We start from the raw sequence: 27,777 nt of genomic DNA on the forward strand, positions 1-27,777 counted from the left end.
CACTAGTTTTGAGGGGGGGTGTGAGGGGTAGAACTGAGAGTATTGAATCTAAATGGATTGTTAGACTTAGAGCAGATGTATTTTCCTGGACTGAATGAGGAAATACCATTGAGACCTTTCCTGAAGTCCAGGAGATTGAAGTGATATGTATGACTGTACTTTTTACATATATTATGAGAGCATTTTTTATGAGAGGATTTATTGTTAGTGTTGTGCAATTAGTATGAATTTATGCAGTTTTTTGTTTTTTATACATCTCTGTTCATGTTTTATGAGTGGTATAGGTGTTTTTATTTTACTATGGTTAATGTATTTCAGAGTAAGCACTTCATTTATGTTGTATACCATGACAGTTGTACTGTGCCTTTAATGGTTTATCTGTTTTTGGCGCCTTTTTTGCATATAAGGGTATACAAAGGTGGGGGGTTCTTCTGGTCTGAAGAAGTCTATCCAGGTGAAAGTGCTTACCACGTCTCCTGTTTGTATCACAATAAATCCGAATTTTAAAGTTCATGAAGCAGTGTTTTTTTCAGCTTTGTTTCCTGCACTTTGGTTAGTGCTGTGTTTACTGCCTGCATCGCTACTGTGCCTTTTATGTTAGTTTATATTAATTGTGCTAATGATCACATATGGAAGTCCTCCACCAACATATATTTATTTATTTTATTTATTTTACACTTGTTTACTGGGAAAGTCTGACTGGACACAGGTCCTTTTTCAGCGGATGCCTGGGGAGAAAAGTTCCAACAGTAAATACATACAATAGAGAAACAAATACAGCCATGTGAGAAGCAAATACATACAAGATAGTGGCTTCAGACTCAATAAGTAGAGCAACAGTGATTTCCATAAAAAATGGTTGTTTACATTTAGTGGTTATATCCAAATGATACAGTTAAAGTGAAACTGCCATTAGTGGTAGATCATGCTAGTAGAGTAAGAGTAATGATAATAGAGTGAAAAGGAGGAATGGGTTATCCAGGGGAGTTGCAGGTACAGAGCCGGGTGTTAGTAAGATACGTTTTAGAAAATTTTTAAATTGAAGTGTTATATATAACAAGGTTGGCATGGGACATGGAACACCAACATCAAAAGTGGGACTGTTCTGTGCAGATCAGGACAGCTGTCAATCCTACATATTCAGGGGTAGCTTAGGATACTGGGTACTAGTCTGCAGTCTCCCCGAATGAAAAATAAAACAACTGTCATAAGATCATACTGGGGTTTTCTTTATTTAGAAAATGAGTTAGCTTTCCTGTTTTAGGTGCTCAGTATGCTGTGCATATGTTCCATTTTTCTTTTCCTAAAAAAAGGAGTTTGTTTACTTAGTTATGCTGTTTTTTTTAAAATGGCTCAAAGTTTGCACCACAAAGGAGTACACTAAACATAGAATAAGGCAGTTAAATCTTATTACAAGTCTTGCTGCCAGTCTGAATAGCAGAAAGAATGCTTTGGACTGGTTGGATCACTGGATAAAGCAACCAGGAGCTATTTCTTATTGGTTTAGGCTGTCTCAGATAACTGGTGCCTGTCTCAAGCTGAATGAATGTGAAACACTCTGGATGGGCTCACGGAGTTATGAATGCAGGGGAAAAGTGTGTGCTTTTTAATATTTTTTTACTATTATTATTAAATAATAAGTATGCTCCATTATGAACTAACTTGAGTTCTTTTAGGACAGTATGGCAGCATGCATTTTTTCCTTCTACAGACTTAATATTGCTTGAATGTATGTGGGTGTGTGTGTTTGTGTGTATATGCCTCTAGCTGTTTTATTTTCTGTGCAGGGGGTTATAATGAGTTTCCCTGTATGTGTCTGACAGCAACAAGCTGATCTATATTACTGTGGTTATTTATGCATTGATTTATTTATTTGATTCTAAGGTATATTAGGTATACATAGACAACAAATTGTCTAATTGGTGGCCACATTTGTGTGTGGAGGGATACAATAGATTGCACTATCTGAGTCTGAGAACAAGCTTAAATGTATTACAGTGACCTTGTTTATATGAGTCATTTTTCTCCAGGTTTTTTGGGTTTCTAGTACCATGACAGGAATGCACCCCATTCCTAAGTCAAAGTATGAATTAAGTTCATGAAATTAATATTGTTTCAATCTTTGATGTTAGCCAAAAGTACTCTTCGCAGCACCCACAATGTGTTCAGAACTGACTCCTTCTGTAATTCATATGGAGTTACATGTAGCACTAGTATATCTAAATACAACTATAAATTATTTTTTTATGAGACTCATTACTCCTTGTACTATTGGAACTGCATATCCTTCTTTCACATTGCCCTTGTTTCGGCCTGCAAATCCTGTTTTTTTTTTTTTTATCTTATGTAATTACTGAGTATAGGAATTTCAGTGATCAGTGCTAGTTTTGTCTTCTTTTCATGGACTACTATATCTGCTTTCACATGTTAAACGTCATCATTCTCTATAATGCTTTGTGACTCTTGTTTCAAATACTTCTCAGCTACTTCAATATTGTAATGTTTACACAATCGCCTATGCAACGGTTTTACCACATCATTATGCCTTTTAGTATACAGGCTTTCTGCCATTAGTGTATCACACCCAGCAACAAGATGTGCAACTGTTTCCAGTTCTGTTTTAAAGAACCTGCATTTGTCTTTTTCTCCCACATGTTCAATGTATTTTGTAAAGCAACGTGTACATAGTCCACTATCCTGGGCCACCAATATTAACCTTTCATCTTTTAGTTAAAGTTAACCTCTCCTTAACCATTGCTATGTCAGATGCTGATTAACATGAGGTTGTTCCAGGAGTTTTCTGTACTTGCAACTAAATTTATGCCTTTTCTACATCTCTTGCGTTCTCATCTGATCTTTCTCCTTATATTCTTTTGTTTTCTTTTTGGCACATTCATTGCTGCCTGATTTTTGTCTACTTCTGGTTTGATTTCCATTCCCTCCTGATACCAATATGCTTCTGCTACACTATGCAAGGAGGTCATCTTAGACTTGTTCTCCTCGTGGTTTAAAATTTTCACAATGTTTGGATCTGGTGAAGTCAGCAGATATGTATGAAGTCCTATGATTGCAGATCTATATGTCCTATCAGTTTTGAGGAGGCCCATACCTCCTCCAGAATGAGAAATATATAATCTTGGTATACATTGATATTTATATATCTTTGATACGTGTGAAGCATTTTTCTTGTTTTCCTCTCCAACTGATGCAATACCTTTTGGGGCCAGTCAATCATCCCAAAGCTGTAATTAGACCAGGAAATGCAAGTTGGTTTATAGCTTGGACTTTGTTCCCAGATGTCGGGACTATTTTCAGTATTAATTTTAGTCTTCTAAAATATTCCTTACTGAGTTTTGTTCACATTTTAATATTTTATTGCCAACCTTTCGTTAATTACCAAACATTTATGCACTCCCTCTTGCTCAAGATCCTTTATATCACATCCCTGTCCCAGACTGATATTTTCTTGGTTCTGCAGTTTTCCTGCTTTATCACTTGCTTTTGCACATTTATCAAGACCAAATGACATTCCTGTATCATCTGAGAAAGTTTTAACCACTTGCAGTTTTGCTTTCAGTTCCTCATCTAATGAACCATACAGTTTTAAATCATGCACAAAGAGAAGATGAGAAGTCTTTACACTTGGTTGTTTTCTGGTAGCCAAATTGTAACCATGACCTAAGTAAGTATATGGCTTAATGGGTTAAGGGCAAGATAAAAGACCAGCGGTGACAGAGAATCACCCTGGAATATCCCCATTTAGAATTTTTATCCCTGGGATAATAATTTGTCTTTTATCATGGCTTAACTGCAAAGTGGTTTGCCTCAGTTTCATGGTCATTCTAATGTAATTATCAATGTAGGATGTATCTTATACATCTAAAAGCACTCCTTTATGCATGAATGTGGGATGCTGTCAAATGCATTTTAGCTGTCTATCTATGCCATACTTATATTCTTCCACTTTTTACAATTCTCCATTATGACTTTATTTAATAATAGCCATTTGTTCCATATGACTTTTTTTTTTGTTACTCTTTTGTACTATTGCCATGATTGAAGTTTCTTCTTAATGACAGTAAACTCTGTCGGCATCAGTTCCAGTATATAGTTTATACATCATTGGAATGCAAGTTACTGGACTGTGGTTTTTAGGATAGCTTGCAGGTTCAATCTTAAGGAGGAGTATAATTTTGCCTGTTGTTAACCAGACTGTTGTCTGTTTGGGATGCTCATATAAGTAGTTCTTACTCAGGGCTAAATCTTCGTATAAAGCGAGAAGTTAGGTATTGCATCTGGGCCTGGGGAGTATCCTTTTAGGAGGTTTTCTTTCCTAATTTTGTTGCAATTTCTTTTTCTTAATTTTATCCCATTTCATAGCATGTATATTTGATCTACTTACTGTTTTTTTAATTCTTCTGTCCATTCAGCATTTTGTTATGTTCCTCATGATCTTTATGGATATTTCTCCAAAATGTGTCTGTTTCTTGCTTTTTTTGTGGTGCTTCTGCTCCTTTTACCTTGTTTCCCAGTTCTCTATAAAACCTTTTTTTGTGTCATCAATGAATTGCTTGTTTTGTACTTCTCCTTTATATTTATCTACATATCTTCTATTTTTTCCTGCCTGTGCTGATACTTTAGTTTATTATTTGCAAGTGTATGATATATCCTGGTCTGTTCTCATACTGCACATTGATTTTATCAAGTTTCTCTTCATAAGTATTTTTGTTGATTTATTCCCTCTTCTATACTCTTCTAACTGTGATATTTCTTGTCTTAATCATTTTATAGTGTTCCGTATTTGATGCTTCCATGATGGCATTTCATTTTTCCCCTTCTTTCTCTTATTGTCCTGTATTTTTTGGAAAGACCTTATCTGTTATTAATTTGGCTGCACAGTAATATATCCTATTTACTTCTGTTATATCACATAAATTTCTGTTAATAGTCTTGATTCCTGTATACTTCTGTTTTATCAAACTTCTAACATTTTGTGTCTTATTGACTTTCTGTAATCTATTTCTTTCATCGATCTTAATATATGTAGCCATCTCAGCTAAATCAAGCAAGTCTTACCTTAGATCATTTTATTCTAAATTGAGGGCACCTTCTTTGTTCTCTGTTTCCTGCAGGCATTCTGCAGTAATTTCCAGGACATCTTCCTGTGACATTCTCTTCAGTTGCATCCTGCATCATCCCTTGCTCTTTCATATGGGAATTCAGTGGCCTATCACTCCGCAGCATTGCCTGTGTCAGAGTTATCAATGTTTCCTGCTCCCTCCCTTGCTTTGCAACTCTACATGAACTTTTATACTGGTTTCTTGCTGAAGGCTCCAGATCATCTTCATGTGGAAAGTGATCAGATGCTTCCAATTCCACTTGTTTCTGCCTAATGTAGGGACTCATTATTTTTTGTACTGTGAAATTTTCCATATCCAGATGCCTTTGCAGGATGCAACTGAAGAGAATGTCTTTGCACTGCTTTTTTATTGATTAGTTTTGCTTTCTCCTTTGCAAAAAATATTGCACTATACTGAATCTCTTTTTTTTCCCATGTTCATGTTTCTTTTTCAGATTTCTCCTCCGCCAACTGTTTCGCCTTACTTTGGGGACTTATTGTTCCACCATGCTGCGACTTAACCTGTGTTAGACTTTATACACTAAATCCTTCACTTTGCAAGTATTCCATAACATCAGCTTCTATTTGTTTAACTTCTACTTTACTAATCTCCTGTCCTACATTCCCCCTTAATGATCTTAATTTTGTATTGTGAAAGTTCTCATATCTGGGTGCCTTTGCCTATATTTATCTTCAAATGTCTTTGGAGCTGCTTTTTTAGTATTGATTAGTTTGACTTTCTCTTTTATGTAAATATTGCACCATTTCAGATCTCTTTTTCTTTCCCATGTCCATGTTTCTTTTTCATATCTTTCAAAAATATATAGCCTTTCTTCTTTATATTGTCTCACTTCCTCTGCTGTTTCTTTTTGCAAATGGCCCAAAGTTTTTTGGTCTATATGTTTCTCATGGATCTATTAAAATTTGCATTTGAAGTTTTGGACAGTTTTCCTTTGTGTCAGTATTTTTCTTTCCTCTAATTTCTCTCTTAATCTTTTTGAATATCTTTTATCTGGAAATTCTGGGCTTCTTCCCCTCATAGTAGAAATACATCATTTCTTCCTTATTCTCAATACTCCACTCTATCTTCTTTATGGATATTTTTTTGGCCTGTCATTTTTTGTGTTTTTTGTAGACTACTACTTCCTTCTACAACAGTGGGGCCATCCTCCTCCTGAGCCTGGCCTAACTCCACTGTAGGAATGTTTCTGTGTCTTGAGGATTCTATACTGTCATTTTTCAAGTGTTGGCAACAGTCCATTTACCAGACTGAGCACTTTTTATTCTGGGACTTGTGTACCCAGCAGTCTTTTTTTAGTTTAACTTACCCCTGTCCATGATACATGCTGTATAGAATACAGTCTATATATCAGCATTGTTTTGGTGAGATTTTGTGAAAAGAGAGCCCACTTCGTGAAGGTACTCACCAAGACTTGTGGATGAATTCAGTTCCATTAATACAACACCCTTTTTCTTGATGATTTTATAATTTCTCCATTCGGACCCTGAATGATCATAATAAGACATCTGATATATATATACTATCATTAAACTTGAAATAAATGGTGAGCACATCAGTGTGTTGTGTGGGGTTGCAGTGGTCTGCATTGTATGTGTGTGACAGCAGTAAGCTGAGACACTTTACTGTGGTCATTATTTATGCATTTATTCTTTCATGTGATAAAAATTAGACATCTGAAGTATACACATTCGGTAAAGTGGCTGTAGTCAATGGGCAAGAAGAGGTAGTCTGTGGATGAAGCTGACTGAAACCTATCATGTGACCATAGTCAAACACTTTGGTTTAGCAGGGCTAATGTATGTTTGGGTAAAACAAACAGAAATGCATTATGGTGACCATTATTATTTTTATTTTTTTATTTGATCCCTGTTGATCATCTGAGTTATATAGAGTCAATAAAATAGCTACTGAGTGGGTACTGGGACCATCTGTGGATGAACATTACTGAATCCAATTGCTGTTTGGTAAGACTTAAACAGTCATTAAGCTGCCATAATATAGACCCACACCCACTCTAGTAGGCCACCCATTTATATTCTTCCAGCACACCCCACTTTGAAGTCATCAGCTGCCACTGCATGTCATATGGTTTCCCTACTCAAATTGTCAATGTCATTCATAAATATTTTGTGTTTTTTTATTCAGAATTTTCACAAGTATTTCCTATTTTGTTTTGGATAAGACCTTCTTGAGTTCATCTGTATTCAAATTTTCATCAGTGAAAGCATACCTCTAAGCTTTCCCCCTTTTTTAGGAATATCCCTAATTTTGTTCCAGTACTCCTAAAACTGCTAATTTTGGAAAGATTCTAATTTTATTGTAACAGTATTTAAATTACATTGGTTAGTTTCACTGTTTACTCATTTTTTTTCTATAACAATGCTAACACAATGATGTTATGGTAGGTACTGAGCAAAGATTTACATGCAACTGCAAACCATTATGGGTAATTAAAAATAACTTGCCTCTTTAGAGGAGCTGTATCGAACATATGTGGTTTTACTAACACATTATTGTGTTAATTTTGCAATGTGAAATGTTCCATCTGCAAGAAATAGTTGACAACATGCCTATCTATGGAGAAAGAAACTATTTCAAATACAGTACTTTATACATGAATTAAGTAGTGTGGCATTCTGGGCTCAGTCTTTCATGATGCCATGGCAGATATTTTCAAGTCTGATAAAAATATTCAGGTGGACTATTTTTACCAACAAAATAAAATGCAAAAGCAACATAGTTTTTGCTTCAAAAATGTATAACATGGTATTGTATACGGTAAGAAGGTTATATCCATCTCCAAACATTTTGTTACTTACCCTTTCTTTAGAACATGACCAATGGCATGACCAATACACTTTAAAAAATTTGACACCAGTTTGGGACCTTTTTATCTAATTATGTTTTCTTTATTTCTAATTCTGAAGATAAAATGTTGAGAGCTGCAATAGAAAGTTAGCTTCAGGCCCCCTCTTGAAAAAGGGGTGTATTTACCAGTAATTAAGTGACAATTGACATCAAAAATAAACTCCCATTGTAGGTAGTAGTCCTGTCATAGAAGTAAATGTATTAAATCCATTTGCTATATCTGTCAAACAGTGAATGTGACAATCTGTATTATTTGCTGTCACATGGGGAACTAGGGATAGAAACTGTAATTCTGCTGGCAAGCGTCTACAAGAAACAAAGCACAAGAACCTTAGGCCAGTACTAGTCCATCCCTGTGGTCATGCACCACAAGGACAGAATAGGGGCCTCCTGTCTACTATGCACTGAAACTCAAGGTCCAAAAGGGGAGCATAATTACCACTGTCTCTTTTTCAAGGAGAAATATAGACTCCTTTTTACTGCAAGTTTTGAGCATTGGAAAGTCATACCCCATACTGGTAAGAAATATTGCATGCGAACAGTGATTATAATGGACTTCTAAACATGGCTCAAACAATATTCAGATACAAAGTGCAATCTCTTAATTTCTTTTTCTATGTCCACACTATCCTCATGTAGCATATTACTGCTTTAGTCAGAATACTTTATATGTCTGTGTGAGATTTGACTTCATGCTTTTTCCACTGTAAGCTCCCTAGCCCCACTCTGATAAATTTCAGCAGGTGTAGAGATTAGATCAGTATGCTATGCTAAAGAGTTGTCTCCCAGATTACAATACTGAATATATGTAACAACTTAGGCATATAGTACAGCTAGCTCCAACCCATTATAGAAAGCACTACTATTAGAAAACATCAAAAAAAGATAAACAAATATGGTACAGAAATGTTCATTTTACACTGTTCTGATATTTTCTAAACTGTCCTACAAGGTTCAGGGCCAAATGGGTATAGCTGTGGGGGGGGGGGGGGGTTGTGTATGTGTTTGTATGGGTTTATGACAACCTAACAAAATGCAGGTTTGGCAAATATCTTTTCATAAAAGTGCTACCTTACGGAAGTGCTGTAATATAACACCAGAGCATTTTTGCAGAACTACACCCCACCACACACCACTGATATACAAGACAGTGTGTCCTTCTACTTCCATTATATAAATATATATATATATATATATATATATATATATATATATATATATATATATATATATACATATATATATATATATATATATATATATACACACACACACACACACACACATACACACACACACACACACACACACACACACACACACACACACACACACACACACACACACACACACACACACAAACTCCAAACTCCAAAATTCACATGATATCAGGGAAAACATGACAGTATTTATAAATTCTATAAATGAAGGCATAAACTCATTTTTCTGTTTTTTCATACAGTTTTTCCGGACTATTGTTAATAAGCTCCAGAGGAGAGGGAACTGAGACTTGGGAACATGTCTGGGAATTGGAATATTAAACAACACCAAAAATGTAGTTAATGTAAAGGTATCAGATCCCAATGCTTGCGAGAAACATTGTTTTTTTTTTCCTGAAAATGTTGCATATGCATTTGTAAACCATATTGTGCCAATCTGCTTTGATTAATGATTTACATCTTCAACAACCAATACCTTTCCTTTTGTATACAGTTTCAGTTATATGTGGAGTGATACATTATCTGGGTAGAAATTTCCAAGAAAATAATCTCCAAATGTATTTTTTGAGGATATTAAAATCATTTTATCTATTGTGATTAAAGTTGAGCTGCTCATTTGGCTAGCACAATCCCAATAATTACTTTTGATATGAAATTTATAGTTCTTGATTATTGTATACATTTTGGATAAATATGATCTTACTATTTAACCCTTTGTTTCAAGACTGTTTAGAAAAGCAAGAATGGGTGAATATGTTTATATCTGACATAACCCTCTCCTCCTCCCAACAAATTCCAACACATGTGAGAGATGCAACCATATAGCCAAACTGGAGGCTAAGCTGTCTCAACTCAGTACTGGTGTAACCAGTCAGGAGGAGAAGGAAACCACACTCACTATAATTCCAGTCTCACATAGACCTACCATGACAGCAAACCAAACACATAAACACACAAAAACATACTTGGAGGCTCTAAATAAAAATCTGCCTAAGCAGCAGAGACCTCCAAAGCAGACACCCAAGCAACCGCTACCCCAAAACAAAACACGTGCAACACATAGCTCACAAAGCCAGTGTGCCGAACAGTCACAGCCCTTAAGGCTAAACAACACACCTGATTCACTTGTAATAGGTGACTCTATCATCAGGCACACTGACGTCCCACTCACCAGGCTGAACAAGGAGAAGGTCACGGTGAGCTGCCTGTCGGGTGCTAGGATCCGCCACATAACACAAGCACTCAGGTCACTCCAAGGCAAGTACAAATATGACTCAGTCATTGTCCATGCTGGTGTGAATGACCTGAGACGTACCTCCCTGGACTACATGAAAAGAGACATAGAGGAGCTCTCTGAGCATGTAGCCCAGGCCGGTACGACCCTGACCTTGAGTAGCATCTTACCCTCACCAAGAATGATGCCACAGTATGAAGACAAGATTATCAATTTCAACAATTGGCTTAAGTATTGGTGTCATTCAAAGGGGATCCAATGCCTGTCAGCCTAGGATGACATGCTCGCCAAGCCACGATGCTTCGCTAGGGACGGCTTGCACCTGTCACCCCTGGGCTTTCGGATATTGGCAGAGGCTCTTGCTACCCCCATAGTGCCTTTTTTAGGCAAGGCTCAAAAGACAAACCCACCTCCATAGGTATCACAAGGGATAAGAAACTAAGAGTAATGCTACTCAACGCCAGAAGTCTAAACCTCAAGATGCACGCACTCGAAATTCTCCTTAGCATGGAGAACATCGATATCTGTGCAGTAACAGAAACCTGGTTCAAGGCTCTCGAGAGCACCTCAGCACTAACAGGTTATACCTCATACCATGCTTTTCGGCCCCAAAACTTGGACCGAACCACAAAAGGAGGGGGAGTATCAATATTCGTCAAAGATACTCACACCTCCAGGTTGGTGGCACAGCACAAAGCATCAGAGACTATCCATGTGCAACTAACAGTGGGTAAAACTGCCTTCCAGTTTATAGCCTGCTACAGACCACCCTCCCAAACCCAGGAACCCCACTCGGCCTTCCAGAGAACACTGAAAAATATGAAGGTCTCTCCAAACACCATTATATTGGGTGACTTCAACTACCCAACCATAGACTGGGAGCATTACTCTAGCTCCAACACCCTAGCCCAAAGGTTCCTAGAATTTATAAACTCAAATGCTATGGAACAACTTGTTACCACTCCCAAAAGAGGGGAAAACATACTGGACCTGATCATCACCAACATGGGGACTCTATGCTCCAGACCAGAAGTGTATCCCTCACTGGTAAGATCAGACCATAAACTAATCTCCCTGGATATTCACATCCCGACCACACGCCATGCCCAGAAAACCACAGTGAAAAACTTCTCTAAAGCAAATTTCACACTCCTCAAAACCAAGGTGGAATCCTTCAAAGCCCCTGGGCCTGTGGATAATACGGCCCAGACCGCAAAATCCTTTATAAACGCATTCTATGAACACCTTCAGGAATGCATGGATCATGCAATCCCAAATAAAATCAAGACCTAATCCTCCAAAGGCAGATGTCCTGTCTGGTGGACCCCAGCCATAAACAAACTATACAATAGAAGGAGGAAGCTACTACATGATAGAGCAAAATCCCAAAAAGGGAAGGCATCTCTGATCAGTATTAACAAAAAAGTACGGGCACTCATAAAATCGTCTAAGGCCAGCTTCGAGAGAAAAATTGCACAGGACACTAAGGATAATCACAAGGCTTTCTTTAGTTATGTTAGGAACCTGGGTGGGAATTCCCAGATATGCTCAGAATTAGTCCAAAATGACAAAAAATACACCGAACCAACAGACATTGCCAACATCCTAGCTGACAGGTTCAGCGCAAACTCCCCCCCCCCTCCCCACCAAAAGGGCTAATATCTATCCCAGCAGAGTGCTGCCCCCCTGACATCTCAGATGCTCAGGTAAGAGCTGCCCTCTCCAAAGCAAGAAACACAGCATCAATGGGACCAGACGGTGTCCTGGGCTGCATCCTACATGAACTCCAAGAAGAGCTAAACCCAAACCTAAAACTACTGTTCAATCTCAGCCTTACTACAGGATATGTACCCAAAGAGTGGTGTACAGCAACAGTGGACCCTCTCCACAAAGGTGGTGCCTCAATGGATCCTGGAAACTATCGCCCCATAAGTCTCACTAGCTTGGTCTGCAAAGCTATGGAAAGGATCATCATGGACCTTATAAATAAAGATATTAGGGACCTGCAGACACTGGATCCTACCCAGTTCGGCTTTGTTAAGGGCAGATCCTGCCTCTTGAACCTGGTTGATTTCTTTGAAACAGTCACTAAGGCCATTGACAAGGGGAAGGTGGTCCACACAGCCTACCTGGACCTCGCAAAAGCCTTTGATACAATACCCCACTCGGGCATTATAGATAAGCTCACCAGCTTAAATATAAACCCCTATGTCACTAGATGGGTTGCAAACTGGCTCAAGGACAGAACCCACATGGTTAGAATAGCTGGAGCCATGTCAGACTCCAAACCAGTTACAAGTGGCGTCCCACAAGGCTCAGTCCTGGGACCTCTCTTGTTCGGTATATATTTCTCGGAGGTACAGGCCAACATGGAAGGACTGTGGCTGACCAAGTTCGCAGATGACTGCAAACTGGGCACCATAATAGACTCTCCAGCTGACACAAGCATCCTCCAAAAGGGCCTCATAGAAACAGACAACTGGTGCCAGAGCCATGGCCTCAAGCTAAACGCCAAAAAGTGTATAGTCATCCCTTTGGCAAAACAAAGTGCCCACAAATTACCACATGGGCGGTAATCCATTAAGTACAGAAGAAGTAATTAGGGACCTGGGGACCCAAGTTGATAGCAATCTCTCATTTGACAACCACGTGGCCAAAGTGGTTAGAAAAACATTTTATATAGCCCACCTAATCATGAAGGGATTCACATCTAGATCAGGGGAGGTCATCGTGCCTCTTTACTCATCCCTCATCAGGCCCATAATTGAGTACAATGCCCCTTTTGGGATGTACCTTACCAGACACCTGCAGCAACTGGAAAGACCCCAGAAGTACCTCACCAAGAGGATCAAGGGGCTCAAACAGATGCCGTATGCTGCCCAGTTAAAGAAACTCCAGCTCTACTCAGTGGCATACCGCCTGCTCAGAGGCGATATGTGCCTGACGTATAAAGCCATGTCCAACCCAGAATTAATGGACATGCTGCACCTCAGAAAATCCAAATCCCATCGAGCTACGCGCTCGAGGGACTTGAACCTCAGCACTGAAATAAATAGGACATGCTGGAGGGACAGATTCATAACCCAGAGGCTCCCTTCACTCTGGAATAAAATCCCAGTCCAGGTTAGGCAGAGTCCCTCATTGACTCTCTTCAAGAGGAATCTTGATGAGTGGATGGGAGATCGTAGGTTTACCCCGGGTATCATTTCTGTGTCACTGTTAGACAGAGGCACAGTATACTAACCTTGAAAAAGGGCCTAGCAAAATTAATTTAATATGGGTGGCAAAAGCCATACACACTCTGGCTAGGCTTATAAATGCCCTAGGGCAGATAGCCTAGTATGAACCTATGAACCTATGAACATTGTCAGCTTTAGAGATCAAGAACTGTTTATTGATTTCTATTATGGGCCACCTTTGTAAATCCATATCATATTTACCCATTAAATAGTCTGTTTATTTTGGGTAAAATAAGTACTTTCGTCTGTTTTAACATTTGATACCAAACCAAAGAGTAAAAAGGTTACAAAGACGAAACATTCAGTAAAAATTGCAGAAAGACCCAGCCAAGCTTCACTGTATGAAACCTTAAACCTCCTGTATTAGAGGCCCTTGGGTGGAAGATATGCAAATGATCCTTTTAAGGACATACCAGTGTTTTAACTACACAGCTTCTAAATACCCATGAATTTAGGCTGGACTCTAAAGCTCTAAAGATAATTACTACTCCTTCTTTAGCTACTTAGAAGATTAAGAAAAAATGCCCTATATTGCTCTTAACCAATTCATAATCTTCTTCTTCTTTCCACTTTTCCCAGTTAGGGGTCACCACAGCAGATCACCTGTCCGCTCATGATTGGTAGTGGAGTTTTACGGTGTCGAGTTGCAAGCCCGGCGCCCAACCTTCCATGGAAGGCACACACATGCACACCTAGGGCCAGTTTGGAGTGTCCAATCCACCTACAGCATTTCTTTGGGATGTGGGAGGAAACCGGAGCACCCGGAGGAAACCCATGCGACCACAGGGAGGACATGCAGACTCCGCACAGAAGGCACCCCAGCCGAGGATCAAACCGGAGAATTTCTTGCTGTGAGGTGAAAAAATGCTAACCACTGCACCACCGTGGCTGCCCCTCTTAACAAATTCATAATAACAAACCTTATTCTGACCCAACAAACATTGCCAATGTGTTTTCAAAAAACTTTAGTATCAGTTTTACTCCTGAGACTTCTCTCCAAAATCCTGAATTATCTGAATCTCATCCTCCCCCAACTATCTCTAAAGATTATTTACTGACAGTGCTATCCAAGACCAAAAATACTTTCTCCATGGGTCCTGACAATAAACCTTGCTGCTTAACTAATAGTGTTAAACATGCCCTCGCATACATAATATAGCCTAACTTTAGATATTGGTTTTGTCCTTGGTGACTGGCATACTGCACTGGCAATTCTGCTGCATAAGGATTGCCTGCAATTGACACAACTAACTACAGATCTATCAGCCTTACAAATCTCATCTGCAAAGCCATGGGATGTATTATAACTGACCTAAACTATGATATCAAGAGTCTTAAGGCCAATGTAGTAAGAAAATCATTCTGTGTTGCCCAACTTATAAGTTAGGACTTGGCATTTGGGTCCAAGGAAGTCATAGGTTCATAGGTTTATAGGTTGGTACTAGGCTATCAGCCCTAGGGCCTATACAAGCCTAGCCATAACAATTCCCTGGCTATTTCTTCCCACATTATTTACTTTCCTGGACCCCTGTCTAGCAGGGTGACTGATGTGATCCCTGGGGTGAATTTCCTTTCTCCCATCCAATCGTCAAGGTTCCTCTTGAAGAGGTCCAAAGAGGCACTCTGCTTGACATGTATGGGCAATCTATTCCAGAGTCTGGGGAGTCTCTGGGTCAGGAACCTATCCCTCCAACATGTTTTGTTTATTGTGATGACAAGGTTTAGATCCCTGGAGCGTGTAGCTCTGAGGGATTGGGATTTCTTTAAGTGTAGCATGTCCAACAGCTCATAGTGCCACTTTCAGCCCTTACCAGTCCTGTCATTGAGTATAATGCCCCTTTCTGCATGTACCTAACTAAACATATGCAACAGCTGGGATGCCCAGAAAGGTTCATTACCAGAAGAATCCAGAGGATAAATACATTGTACTATACACATTGCCTCTATACTCTGTCTTCTACAGGTTACTGAGAGGCAATCTATGCCTGGCATACAAGGCATCCTTGGATTCACCTCTGATGGATCTGTTGCACATCTGCAAAACAAACATCAGAACCACTAGATCCAAGGATTTAAATTTTTCTTGTGGCATAAATAAGACATGTTGGCAAAAGAGATATGTGTCTCAGAGGACCCCCATGCTCTGCAACAAGCTCCCCATCCATGTGAAGCAAATTCCATCCCTAACCCTGATCATAACATAGACCAATGGATGGGAAATCAGAAATTCACTCTAGGTCTGCCCCCCCCCCCCAATGTCTCTGAAAAACAGGGGCAGACAGTAGTGCTCAAACTAACATACCCCCTCCACACACATGCACATAACCTCTAGGAACTTCCTAACTAACATATCCCCTCCTAATAAACACCCATGATACATAGAGATTATTGGGTTGGGTTGCTCAGCTAGGCTTATAAAGGCCCTGATGATCTTTAGCTTAGCATATACCTATGAAACTATGAACCTATGAACTTGACTCCCAGCATTTTGGTGGATCCTGTCTACTGAATCTGGTAAACTTTTTTGAAAGGGTTATGGTGGCTGTAAACAGTGGCAATGCAATACACATCACATATCTTGATATGGTCAAGGCCTTCCACACCATTCCCAATACTGATATTATACAGAAGTTAAATGCTTTAAAAATCAACCCATATATAGTAAGATGAATAGCAAATTGGCTAAAAGACAAAATCCTGCAGTGCAAGTTTCAGGCACGTCATCAGACAGTATGAAAGTGACCTGCATTTTCTATCAGGGCTCAGTGCTGAGATTTCTGTTTTTCTGCATGTTCTTTCAGATCTCCAAGCAGATAACCAACACGTCTAGCTAACAAAGCTTGCAGATGACTGCAAACAGGGGACTGTTGTTAAGGTTGTCTGCACCCAAACCCCCCAGAATGAACTCTTCCTTGTAAACATGTGTATACTAAAAGGGGCTCAAACTAAAATGCTAAAAAGTGTAGTATCATCAATTTTTGTAGACAACCAACCCCTCATCATATTGTATAGACAACACACCGCTACAAAACAAAAATATGTTAGCGACCTCAGTACATTAGTTGATAACTCCCTCTCTTCTGACCATCATGTGTTACAATTGTGAGGAAATCATTTTACCTAGCACAGTTAATTACCAAAGGAATATCATCAAGGCCTAAAGATATAATTATTGCCTTATAGTAAGCATTAAGCAGACCTAGTATCAAGTACAATGCTCACTTTGGTATGTAGTTCATTAAACATGTCAAACAATTAGAAAGACCCCAAAGGTTCCTAACCAAAAATATCATAGGCCTACAATCCCTAAGCTACCAAGACAGGTTAGAAGCTATATCCATTTATTCAGTGCCTTACACACTTTCGAGAAGACACCTCTGTCTCACCTACCGCACCATTTGCAACCTAATTATCCTGGACCTCCTTTATCTCTGTAAGTCCTATATCTCCAGAAATACTAGAACCAGAACCTACATTTCACCAGACAGATACATAAAACACAGTGGATGAATAGATTTTTAACCCAGTGTCTCTCATACCTTTGGTTTAAACATTCTCCTGCATGTTATACAGTGCAACCCACTTTCTAAAAGCAAGCACTAGTTTAGATATTTTTAAGAACAACCTGGACACATTATTGGAGTAACTGTTTTGGTATATTGGCAGGCTAGAAGGGCATTATTGCCTGTGCCTGAAATATCTGTATGTATGTATATATTCCTTTAAACCCAACTTAGAAGGGTAGCCATCAATTTACTGTGGGATTGACTAGTATGGCCTCCTGGAGAAAGGAGGTATGGCATGGGGGACGGTACTAACAAAGTGTGAATGGTCATAAGAATTACTGACCTTGGAATATTTATGAAATCTATGACATCTAGGTAGTAGGTCAGTAAGATAATATAGAAGTAAAATCCAGTTACGACAAAAACAGGACATCAAATGAATCAAGCGCTTTCACCCAGGCTCTCCCAGGCTTTGTCAAGATAACTACCACACATTTAAAAATTACTTTATATACAGTCACTTGGCAATTAATAATCAAATCAATTGCTCAATTATTTAATTAAAACGTTGTTAACTTAAAGGCATATATCTTAATTCATCACCATCACCAAATGTGAACTAGCAATGACATTTTTGCTCTAAAAATGAAACCGACTTATATATTCAATCTCAAAATGTTGTTTAAAAATGTTTATAAAACTTATCAAAAGAATCTATATAAACATACTAAGATGTCTAACTAACTAAGATAAAAACATATGTTATTAACCACAAAATACTAGAACTAACAACTATAATACCTTAAAAAATTTTAATATGTACAGTCTGAATTTTAACAAATTTTAACAGACTAACTAAATACTACATTCTAACAGCATCCATAATTAATCTATATCAATCCTAAAATAAATACCTATTGTTCATATAGTAAAGACATTGGAAGGCATATTTTTAAAGTTACTTATGTCAACTATACTTTTCATAACTTAGCCCTTCTTAGTTTAAGTATACTACTTAAACTAATAGCATCATTAAGGCCTGGGGATTTTGAGGCATTAAGTTTTAACTGCCAAAGCAGTTCCCTGTATTCCAGGGATGTTTCCCAGTCACCTCCTCTTCTAATTCTATTGTTAATGATTTTTGTTTTAGTAGTGTCAAAAAAGATTACGAATATACATTCAAGGAAGTTGATGACCACCGTTTCAGAATTATGAATAGAAAGATTAAAAAACTTGAGCGTGACCTGCATGATTACAATAAAGGGGTAGCATATAGTTTTTATACTAGGAACAGGTGGTTTCGTGACCAAATAAATGATAACAATGTAAGTAATGAACAAGAAAATGTTATTGAAGAGGGGTTTGGTGCCCAGGCTCCAAGAAGGAGTGAAAGATTGGCCCAAAAATCTAACCAGCAACCTAATCAGTTTGACCAGGGTTTTTACCAAGGCCAGGGGAGACAGGGGAACAGGCAATTTACCCCATATGCCAAGAGATGGAACAAAACCAGGAGATAATTATTAATGAAAATGAATGTTTGCTTAGGTCGGATGACAAAGTTAATAATATGAATGGTCCTGTTTGTAATATAACTAAAAGAGGTAATTTTACTGTATATAACTACACTGAGACTGTCTTAAATGAATTACATTTTGAATTGTTCACAAAGGGACTTCATTTTGTCCCAACAAAATCTATTAATATTCCTAAAACTGTATTGGATTTAAAACTATTTACACGCCAATTGAATTTGAATATGTATTTTAAAGAGAAGGGAACTAATATTAGCCTCTTTCATCGAACAAGTACATGGAACCCACCTTTGCACCCTGTTTTAAAAACGTTTGAGGAAATGGTAGAAGCAGAAATTAGGGGTATACAGGCAAGAAGTGAATAAGAAGTCTCTAAGAATTTGTCAGAAGAATCCTTTAAGCTGATTAAACTACTGAATAAAGATGGTATTAGGGTAATGAAGACGGACAAAGGGGGGGTGGTCTTGATGTATGAGCATGATTATGAAGCTTCTTTATTTTCTTCGCTTCATGACATTGATCAGTACAGTGGAGTGTCAATCAATGAGTATAATATTGCATATGCTAAAATTAAGTATATGTTGGAGGATCACCTCCTTCAAGGTGCGATTAATGAACAACTATTTAATTATCTTTTTGTCCAAAAGCCATTGACTCCAATTATTTTTGGTATACCTAAAGTCCACAAAGGACTTAACCCATTATGGTTCAGACCAATAGTAGCAGGAGCTAGGGGTATTACCGAACCATTAGGGAAATTTATTGACATTCCATTAAAAAGTTTTGTGGCATCATTACAGTATCTTTGTAAGGATTCTTGGGAATTCCTAAGAAGTATTAAAAAAGAATTTTTTTCGGAGACACAATATTTGGTCACCATAGATGTCATAGAATTATTTCCAAGTATCCCACACGACATGGGGTTAAAATGGTTCAATGAAATGTTAGCAAGCTCCTCAGTTCTTAATGCCAACATTATAGGTTTGGTAGTAGAATTTATGGAAACAATTCTCAACAATAACTTTATTTTTTTCAACGGAGAGTTGTTTAGACAAAAAAGAGGGGTGGCTATGGGTACCCCGTGTGCTTCAGCGTATGCTAATATTGTTCTGGCGTACTGGGAATTTAAATTTATATTTAAATCAGACTGGACTAGGTGTATTGTACATTATCAACGCTACCTTGATGATATTTGTATTTTATGGAAGGGTGACTTAAAGGAATTTGAGGAATTTATGAGGTACATTAGCTCTAGTACGGAATTCTTAAGGTTTACTTATAATATTAGTACAGATAGTTTACATTATTTAGATGTAAACTTGGTTAAGAATTTTGAACAGAGTTGCTTTCAATCTAGTGTCTACAGAAAGAAAAGTTATTCCAACATGTTACTCCACTTTAGCAGTAGTCATCCATTTTTCCAAAAAAAGGGAATCATCAAGGGGCAACTTATTAGAGCTTCTAGAATGTGCAGTGAAGACAATATATTTAGAGAGGAAGTTTTATTTTTGAAAATATTATTTAAGGAGAGAGGTTACCCTATGCAGTTGTTTGACACTTTAGTCTTAGAAGTTTCAGCCAAAAGGATAGATAATTATTTTCCTTTATTAGGTGAAGTATGTAGACAAGACACAGCAGTGACAGGGAATAAAATTAAAGAACAAAGGAGTGCATTTGTTCATACTAATAATAATGAAAGCATAGTTGTGGAAAGTATTGTAGGTAAATATTGGCCAATTTTGGCCATGAATGAGGACCTTAAGAGAATTATCGGAGGTAAACCGCAGTTTATAAGGAGAAGAAATATGAATTTGAAAGACCTATTTGAGAGAGACTTGGTGGCCAATGAACATAACGGTCAACCCGTTTGGGGTACATATAAGTGCAAGTCATGTAAACAGTGTCCTTACATGGTTAACAGCAAGGGTTTTTATTTAAAATCGAGGAAGGTTTTCATTGGATCCCCAGGTCGCTTCAATTGTAAAACAAAGGGCGTAGTCTATCTTGGGTTTTGCCAGCGTTGTCTTAGTTTTTATGTTGGCAAAACCGAAAGAACCTTGGGCAAAAGAGTATATGAACATCTTTATGAAGTGAGTAAGAAAAAAGATTCAAATGCATTCTATAAACACTCCTTGGTTTGTAAATCTATGGATTTAAAATTTTTAGTATTAGAACAGGTTAGACTTAACCCAAGAGGAGGTGACTGGGAAACATCCCTGGAATACAGGGAACTGCTTTGGCAGTTAAAACTTAATGCCTCAAAATCCCCAGGCCTTAATGATGCTATTAGTTTAAGTAGTATACTTAAACTAAGAAGGGCTAAGTTATGAAAAGTATAGTTGACATAAGTAACTTTAAAAATATGCCTTCCAATGTCTTTACTATATGAACAATAGGTATTTATTTTAGGATTGATATAGATTAATTATGGATGCTGTTAGAATGTAGTATTTAGTTAGTCTGTTAAAATTTGTTAAAATCCAGACTGTACATATTAAAAATTTTTAAGTTATTATAGTTGATAGTTCTAATATTTTGTGTTTAATAACAGATGTTTTTATCTTAGTTAGTTAGACATCTTAGTATGTTTATATAGATTCTTTTGATAAGTTTTATAAACATTTTTAAACCACATTTTGAGATTGAATATATAAGTCAGTTTCATTTTTAGAGCAAAAATGTCATTGCTAGTTCACATTTGGTGATGGTGATGAATTAAGATATATGCCTTTAAGTTAACAATGTTTTAATTAAATAATTGGGCAATTGATTTGATTATTAATTGCCAAGTGACTGTATATAAAGTAATTTTTAAATGTGTGGTAGTTATCTTGACAAAGCCTGGGAGAGCCTGGGTGAAAGCGCTTGATTCATTTGATGTCCTGTTTTTGTCGTAACTGGATTTTACTTCTGAATTAAATTCATTTTTGGCAGCAGCTTGATCTCAGGCTGTGGACTTTCTTTGCTTTTTACCAGTTTGGTTCGTTGCTTTTTGGGTTTTACTTGTCAATTTTTCAGTAAGATAATATCCAAAAATCCATGGTATCCCTCAAAGTCTCAGAAACCCCAGTATGCAACGTATACTGGGTCCAAAACAAACCAAGACACTTGCTGAGTTAAAAAAATGATATAAAGGATATTCCATTTTTAACTTAGCTGTAGACTACCTACTATTTTCTATTTTATTATTTTGTAGCACGTATTTTCCAGTATAATTTTGATTACTAGGTACATAGCATAATTCAAGGAGTGGACTGCATGCACACCCTCCACACTGCAAAGTTTCTTCTTGGTTAGTAAGACAATATGCTACAACACCTATCCAAATAAAACAGTGAGTAGTGTTCATGGCTCCATTACATATCTTTGTTTCTATGTGCTTCTTATGCTTCTTTCTTATTCACAGGTACAGCAGCTGTTTCCTCAGTTTACTCATTCAGAGAATCCACCCTAGTGGCAGCTCAAGCAGGTCATGGCCCACAGACCAGCAGCATTGTCAAACAAAGCAAAGAAGTGGAGCTCTTGGAAATCTGTAATAACCTTCTACCCAAAGTACCAAAGGGATGGAGTAAGGTAAATATTCAGCTGCACTCTTAATTACCTAGAAAAATCAAATGATATCACATTTATCTGCATATGTCAAAGTAGGTACCTGTGCTGCAAATGGGCTATATTGATGCACCATCTAGGGTTATTTCCCATATCAAACGCATGCAATACAATGTTAAAATGTTCCTTCAGCTGTCTAGCACTCCACCACTACTAACCTCCTGCACTGTTACAACTGTCATATCTCCCTCCACTTACAAACACTCATCAACTGGCATCAAGATCACTGTCTTTTATTTTTTTCCATGCCAACAGATCACTTGTATTGTACCCAAATGGGCCTGATGCTGTCCTAACTGCTCAATCCTCTCTGTTTCATCACAACACACACTGCTAATTTCTCAGAGTCTAGATAAGTGATCTATTACTACAGCATTGTTTTTTTTTTATTTCAGTTATATACCTATACTTACTATTGTAATTCCCACTATCATTCTTTTAATTTATGATGCTCTGTGTATGGCATAATAATTTACTGTAACATTATCATTGTATTGCTGCTTGAAACTGTTTTGGACCTTTGCTCCCTGACCCTCCACAAAAAAGGGTAATTTTCTTTGCCAAGTATAGCAAACAAATGTCAATGAATAAATAATAAATAAATAAAGTTTAAACCATTAATGTCATATCACCACACCTCAGTCTCCATCTACCATCTCTGCAGACATGGATATAAAACCACTTTAAATGCAGAACATGACCATGTAATACTTCTACTCCAGCCATTACATACTGCACAACGTGATGTATCCTCAGCCCAAGGAGAGTTGGGTGGAATTCCGGGTGGAAAATCATAAATTTACCCCTGGGATCACTTCAGTGGCCCTGCTAGACAGAGGCCCTGGAAACTAATTTAAAAGGGAGGCGAAAGCCAACACATTCTGGCTAGGCTTATAAATGCCCTTGGACAGATAGCCTAGTACCTACCTATGAACCTATTTCATTGTACAACAGCACTGGTGTGTTTTCATGTCCTGTGACTGCATATGCTACATTTACCTGCCCATTTTATGAGGGGTATAATGAAAGAAGATAATGAGGCAGTGAAAGATAACAGGTTCCAAAAGAAGAAGTCAAAGAATTTCTTGAAGACCAGTTACACAACCTCCAAATGATTACATTGTGTGGATTCACCAGAATCACTGCGTCCCTTCTCTGAGATTCAGTCGCCTTGGAGGTGACCATATGCAGTGAGTGTATAGGGTATCTCCCCCTGCATGACTTTTTGGGGGATAAAGCCACCTTACAGAATAAAAAAGAAAAAGGTAACATTATGAGTTAGTGGAATTATTTTTTTTCAGGTAATGTTCCTCTCAATATTGGGAACTGCAAATCTGATCTTTATAAGAGCAATCTATATCTTTGACATATATATGTGTAGTTAGAGTTTGATACTGACAATGAATACAACTGCTTATTTGATTTTGAGTCGTTTTCAATTGTACAAGTGAAAACAGACCCCCTTTGCCCATACAGTCTATATTGACATTACTAATTACTAAATAATTAGCTGTACACTTCCATGCTAGAGTAGGAAATTGTAAGTAGTCTAATTAATTTTAATGTGATGGGAAGAATGAGCTTATGTGACATTATTAATTTTTTTCAGTTATTTAGACATATAGAACAAAATTTGACTTTACAAATCATAAACTGGTATGTTACATACTTGTAATAGAAGCTTGCAATTCAAAAAAAATTCATCTCTAACCATGTAAGCTGTAAAAGAAAGCAAATCTTTCAAACTGTAATATAAACTAGTTGCACAGAAAAAAAAAAAAAACAAGTTGAACAATATGGCTTTGCATTTCATACAGCCATTGATTTATTACAAAACAAGCATTACAAATGTCTTCTACCCAGGAGTGCTGAGTACATTTGATAAGTGAATGGGCAGAAATCATTGAATCCAGAAAAAATCCCTGTACTAAGAGCATACCCACTAATAAAAGAAATCCAAAATGAATGAAAATCTGGCAGCAGGGCTTTAACTGTACAGCGTTAGAGTTTTACTTTTAGGCCTGTTGCACATTAGCATGTAAAAGCATTAGGCAAGTCACATATCATTGTGAACTGTAACCACCACCAAGTTTTTAATCACATCAGCACCAAACAGTCTTGTGCTATGCTTTCAAGTGGCAACAGCACTGAATGAAGGATTGGCACTATATACTATTTACCTGGACAAATCCATAGCTAGGGCAGGGCAAAGGAGGGTGACTGCCATGGGTATGTTCTGGGGCACAACAAGCACTAAAGAAGAGGTGCTAATCAGCACCTGCAAGTTGGTGGTGAAATCTCTTGAGCATTATTGTTGAGAGAAATTACCCTCAATTCATTGTGTCTGCTTAAATTATTTAAAGGTTTGTGTGTGTATGTGTATATGTGTGTACGCATGCACACAGCTATTGCAAGGAGCTAGCATTACTCATTGTTACAGTTTGCAGTTAAGGTAGGAATGATCTGTTATGAAAAATAAAACTGAGCAGCTATATGCCTATAGCTGGAGTACAAGAATGCATTTTTTTCTTTGATCATCAACTCTAAGTTTAGGAGGGCACTAACTGAGGAATTGCCCTAAATGTCATTTAGCCCAGCTACATCTCTACTTCTTAACTTTGCTAAGCCATTCAGTACTATCTCATATAAGGGAATAATTGACAAAATGAATAACATTAAATGTCATTTCATTTATAATTCAGCGAAATACTGGTTAAGCAACAGGGCAGAGCAAATCAAGGTGTAGGTTACTCATGTGTCCAAATAGAGATTACCATTTATACCCTACATGGCTCAGAAATGGGGTCAGTTCTTTTTTGGTCTATTCTTCTCAAGCATAAACTCATAAATGGGCCATGGATAATCAAATATGCTGATACTTGCAAGCTGCGTAAGATAATTATGTCAAAAAAATGGCACTGGAGTTCTCCAAATTATAAACTCCCTGTATATTAATGATCTCATTGTTAATGTCAGCAAATGTAACACTGTGAAGACAAGGTGAAGAGAATATAAATCAGGATTACAGAATAAATGGTCAATTCATGAAAAGATGGTACAGTAATTATGGGTCTAGGGAAGGACATGAATCGTGATTACAAAAGAAAATGTTCATATCTTTAAAACTAACTGACACCATCATTAAACATCTGGGGACAATGGTAAGCTGCAATTTAAACTTTAACCAATGAGAGAAAAACAAATTCTGTAGTCCATTTTGTTCTAAAGGGAATGTCTAGTCACTGCATAGGTACCAATTTATACCTCACCGATCTTCAAACTAGCCATGTGAAAACAAAATAATGTACACTGATTCATTCATCACCCCTTGTTCAAACATGGGGTTGGTGTGTGAGTTCATCTAGACCAAGGTTTACACCTCCAGGTGACTAGCCCTGCTGTGATAGTTCATCCACACCACACACTCACACCTATGGCCAATCTAGACTGTCCAGTCCACCTGATGCAAGTCTTTGGAATGTGGGAGGAAGCCAGTCCATCTAAAGGAAACCCATGTGAACTCAGGGAGGGCATGTAGACTCCACACCGAAGGCAAGCCAAGAATCAAACCAGGAAGCCTCTTGCAGGGAGGTAACAATGCTAACCACTGCACCACTGTGCTGCCCAACATACACCAATTCCTTAGAAGGAAATCATAAGAGTTGCAAAGTTAACTACAAATAACTTCAGGAGCTGCCATTGTATTCTGTTGCTTATGGTTCACTTACAGGTGACCTCAACCTGGTCTATACAATAATGCTTAAATGATGTTTGAAAGTCTGTAATTGAATGCATCACTGTGGGAGCTAACTGACACTTGAATGAGTAACCTAATACTGAAAATAAATGAGTAATACAAAAATGTTCCAGATACATAACACAATGCTTTCCAAAATCAAGAAATAAGCTTTCCATCACTGTCAGGAGAAGCCAGTCATTAACTTTCTGCAAACCCCACACTGATATGACAATTTCTGCATTTCATGGGGGGGGTGTATGTGTGAAGAAGATAACATGGGGCTATGGCAAAACAGAGATTATAAATACAGTAATAGGTATAAATATAGCTCTCTCTATATATATGTATGTATGGGATACATTCAGAATTTCGAAGACTAAAACTTTTAATCTCATATGATTGAAGATCATATGTTCGAAGCTTTAAAACTTCAAAATCCTGAACAGAGATCGGCATACAGATTTCCCTTGTCCTCGCTGTAGTATGATCTCGGAGTTGGTATATTTAAGTTACGGTGGGTGTGGGGGTTGCAGAGGGGTTTGCATACACTTGTTGTTTATGTATTTAGTGTTGTTTCTGGGGAGGGTTCAAAATTTCAAGATTCCAATATCTTGAGATTCTGAACTCGATGTTCTGAAACTTGAGATTTTGGGACTTCGAAATTTAGAAGGGAACCCATGTATGTATATATATATATATATATATATATATATATATATATATATATATATATGTATAGGTTCATAGGTGTGTACTAGGCTAATGGCCCTGGAGCCTGTACAAGCCTAGCTCATAGTATTACCCTGGCATTGTGCCACTCTACCTTAGTTACAAGTGCATTTGTCGAGTAGAGCCACTGGAGTGATCCTCTGGTTGAATTTTCTACTTTCCATCCACTCATCAAGATTTCTCTTGAAGAGGGTTAGTGAGGTGCTCTGCTTGACATGTATGTGAGGTCTATTCCATAGCATGGGCAGTCTCTGCATTATGAGACTGTCCCTCCCAGCACATTCTATTGATTGTGGTAATGAGGTTGAGGTCTCTGGAGTGTGTGGTGTAGAGGGATTGGGATTTCTTTAGATGTAGCATTTCTAACAGAGCTGGGTCAGACATGGCTTTGTAAGTCAAGCAGAGATCGCCTCTAAGTAGGTGATATGAGACAGAGAATAGTTGGAGTTTTTTGAGTCTGTCCATATAGGACACGTGTTTAAGGCCTAGGATCCTCTTTCTGAGGTACTTTTGTGGCCTCTCCAGTTGTTGCAGGTGTCTAGTGAGGTACATGCCAAATGGGGAATTGTACTCGATGACTGGTCTAATGAAGGAAGAGTAGAGGGAGACAATGAACTCTATCTTCCTGGATGCAAAACCCTTAGTAATGAGATGTGCCACATTGAAGGACTTTCTGACCACAGTGGCAATGTGGTGGTCAAAAGAGAGTTTGCTGTCAACCTGTGTTCCCACATGTCTTATAACACTTTCTGTGTTCAGTGGACTACCATCGATGTGGTAATTCATGGGAACTGTTTCCCAAAGGTGATAACAACACATTTTTGGCATTGGGCTTAAGGCCATGATTCTGACACCAGTCATTGGTCTCAGTGAGGCCTTTCTGTAGGATGTCAACATCACTTGGGGAGTTAATAATAGCTCCCAGCTTACAATCGTCTGTGAACTTTGTCAGCCTGAGTC

General features: G+C 37.9%; 1 protein-coding gene across 1 annotated transcript in view; it reads left to right on the forward strand.

Moving 5' to 3' along the window:
- The window catches only part of LOC122814238 (dynein axonemal heavy chain 5-like), a 3,525,594-nt gene that overhangs the window by 3,359,770 nt on the left and 138,047 nt on the right, over positions 1 to 27,777 (forward strand). The window contains exon 107 of the mRNA XM_044086840.1: positions 22,147 to 22,313. Within this exon, the coding sequence (XP_043942775.1) occupies positions 22,147 to 22,313 (167 nt within the window). The remainder of the gene's footprint in view (positions 1 to 22,146; positions 22,314 to 27,777) is intronic.

Source organism: Protopterus annectens, chromosome 1.part1 (genome assembly GCF_019279795.1).
Source record: "Protopterus annectens isolate FY-2018-M chromosome 1.part1, PAN1.0, whole genome shotgun sequence".
Classification (NCBI taxonomy): domain Eukaryota; kingdom Metazoa; phylum Chordata; order Ceratodontiformes; family Protopteridae; genus Protopterus; species Protopterus annectens.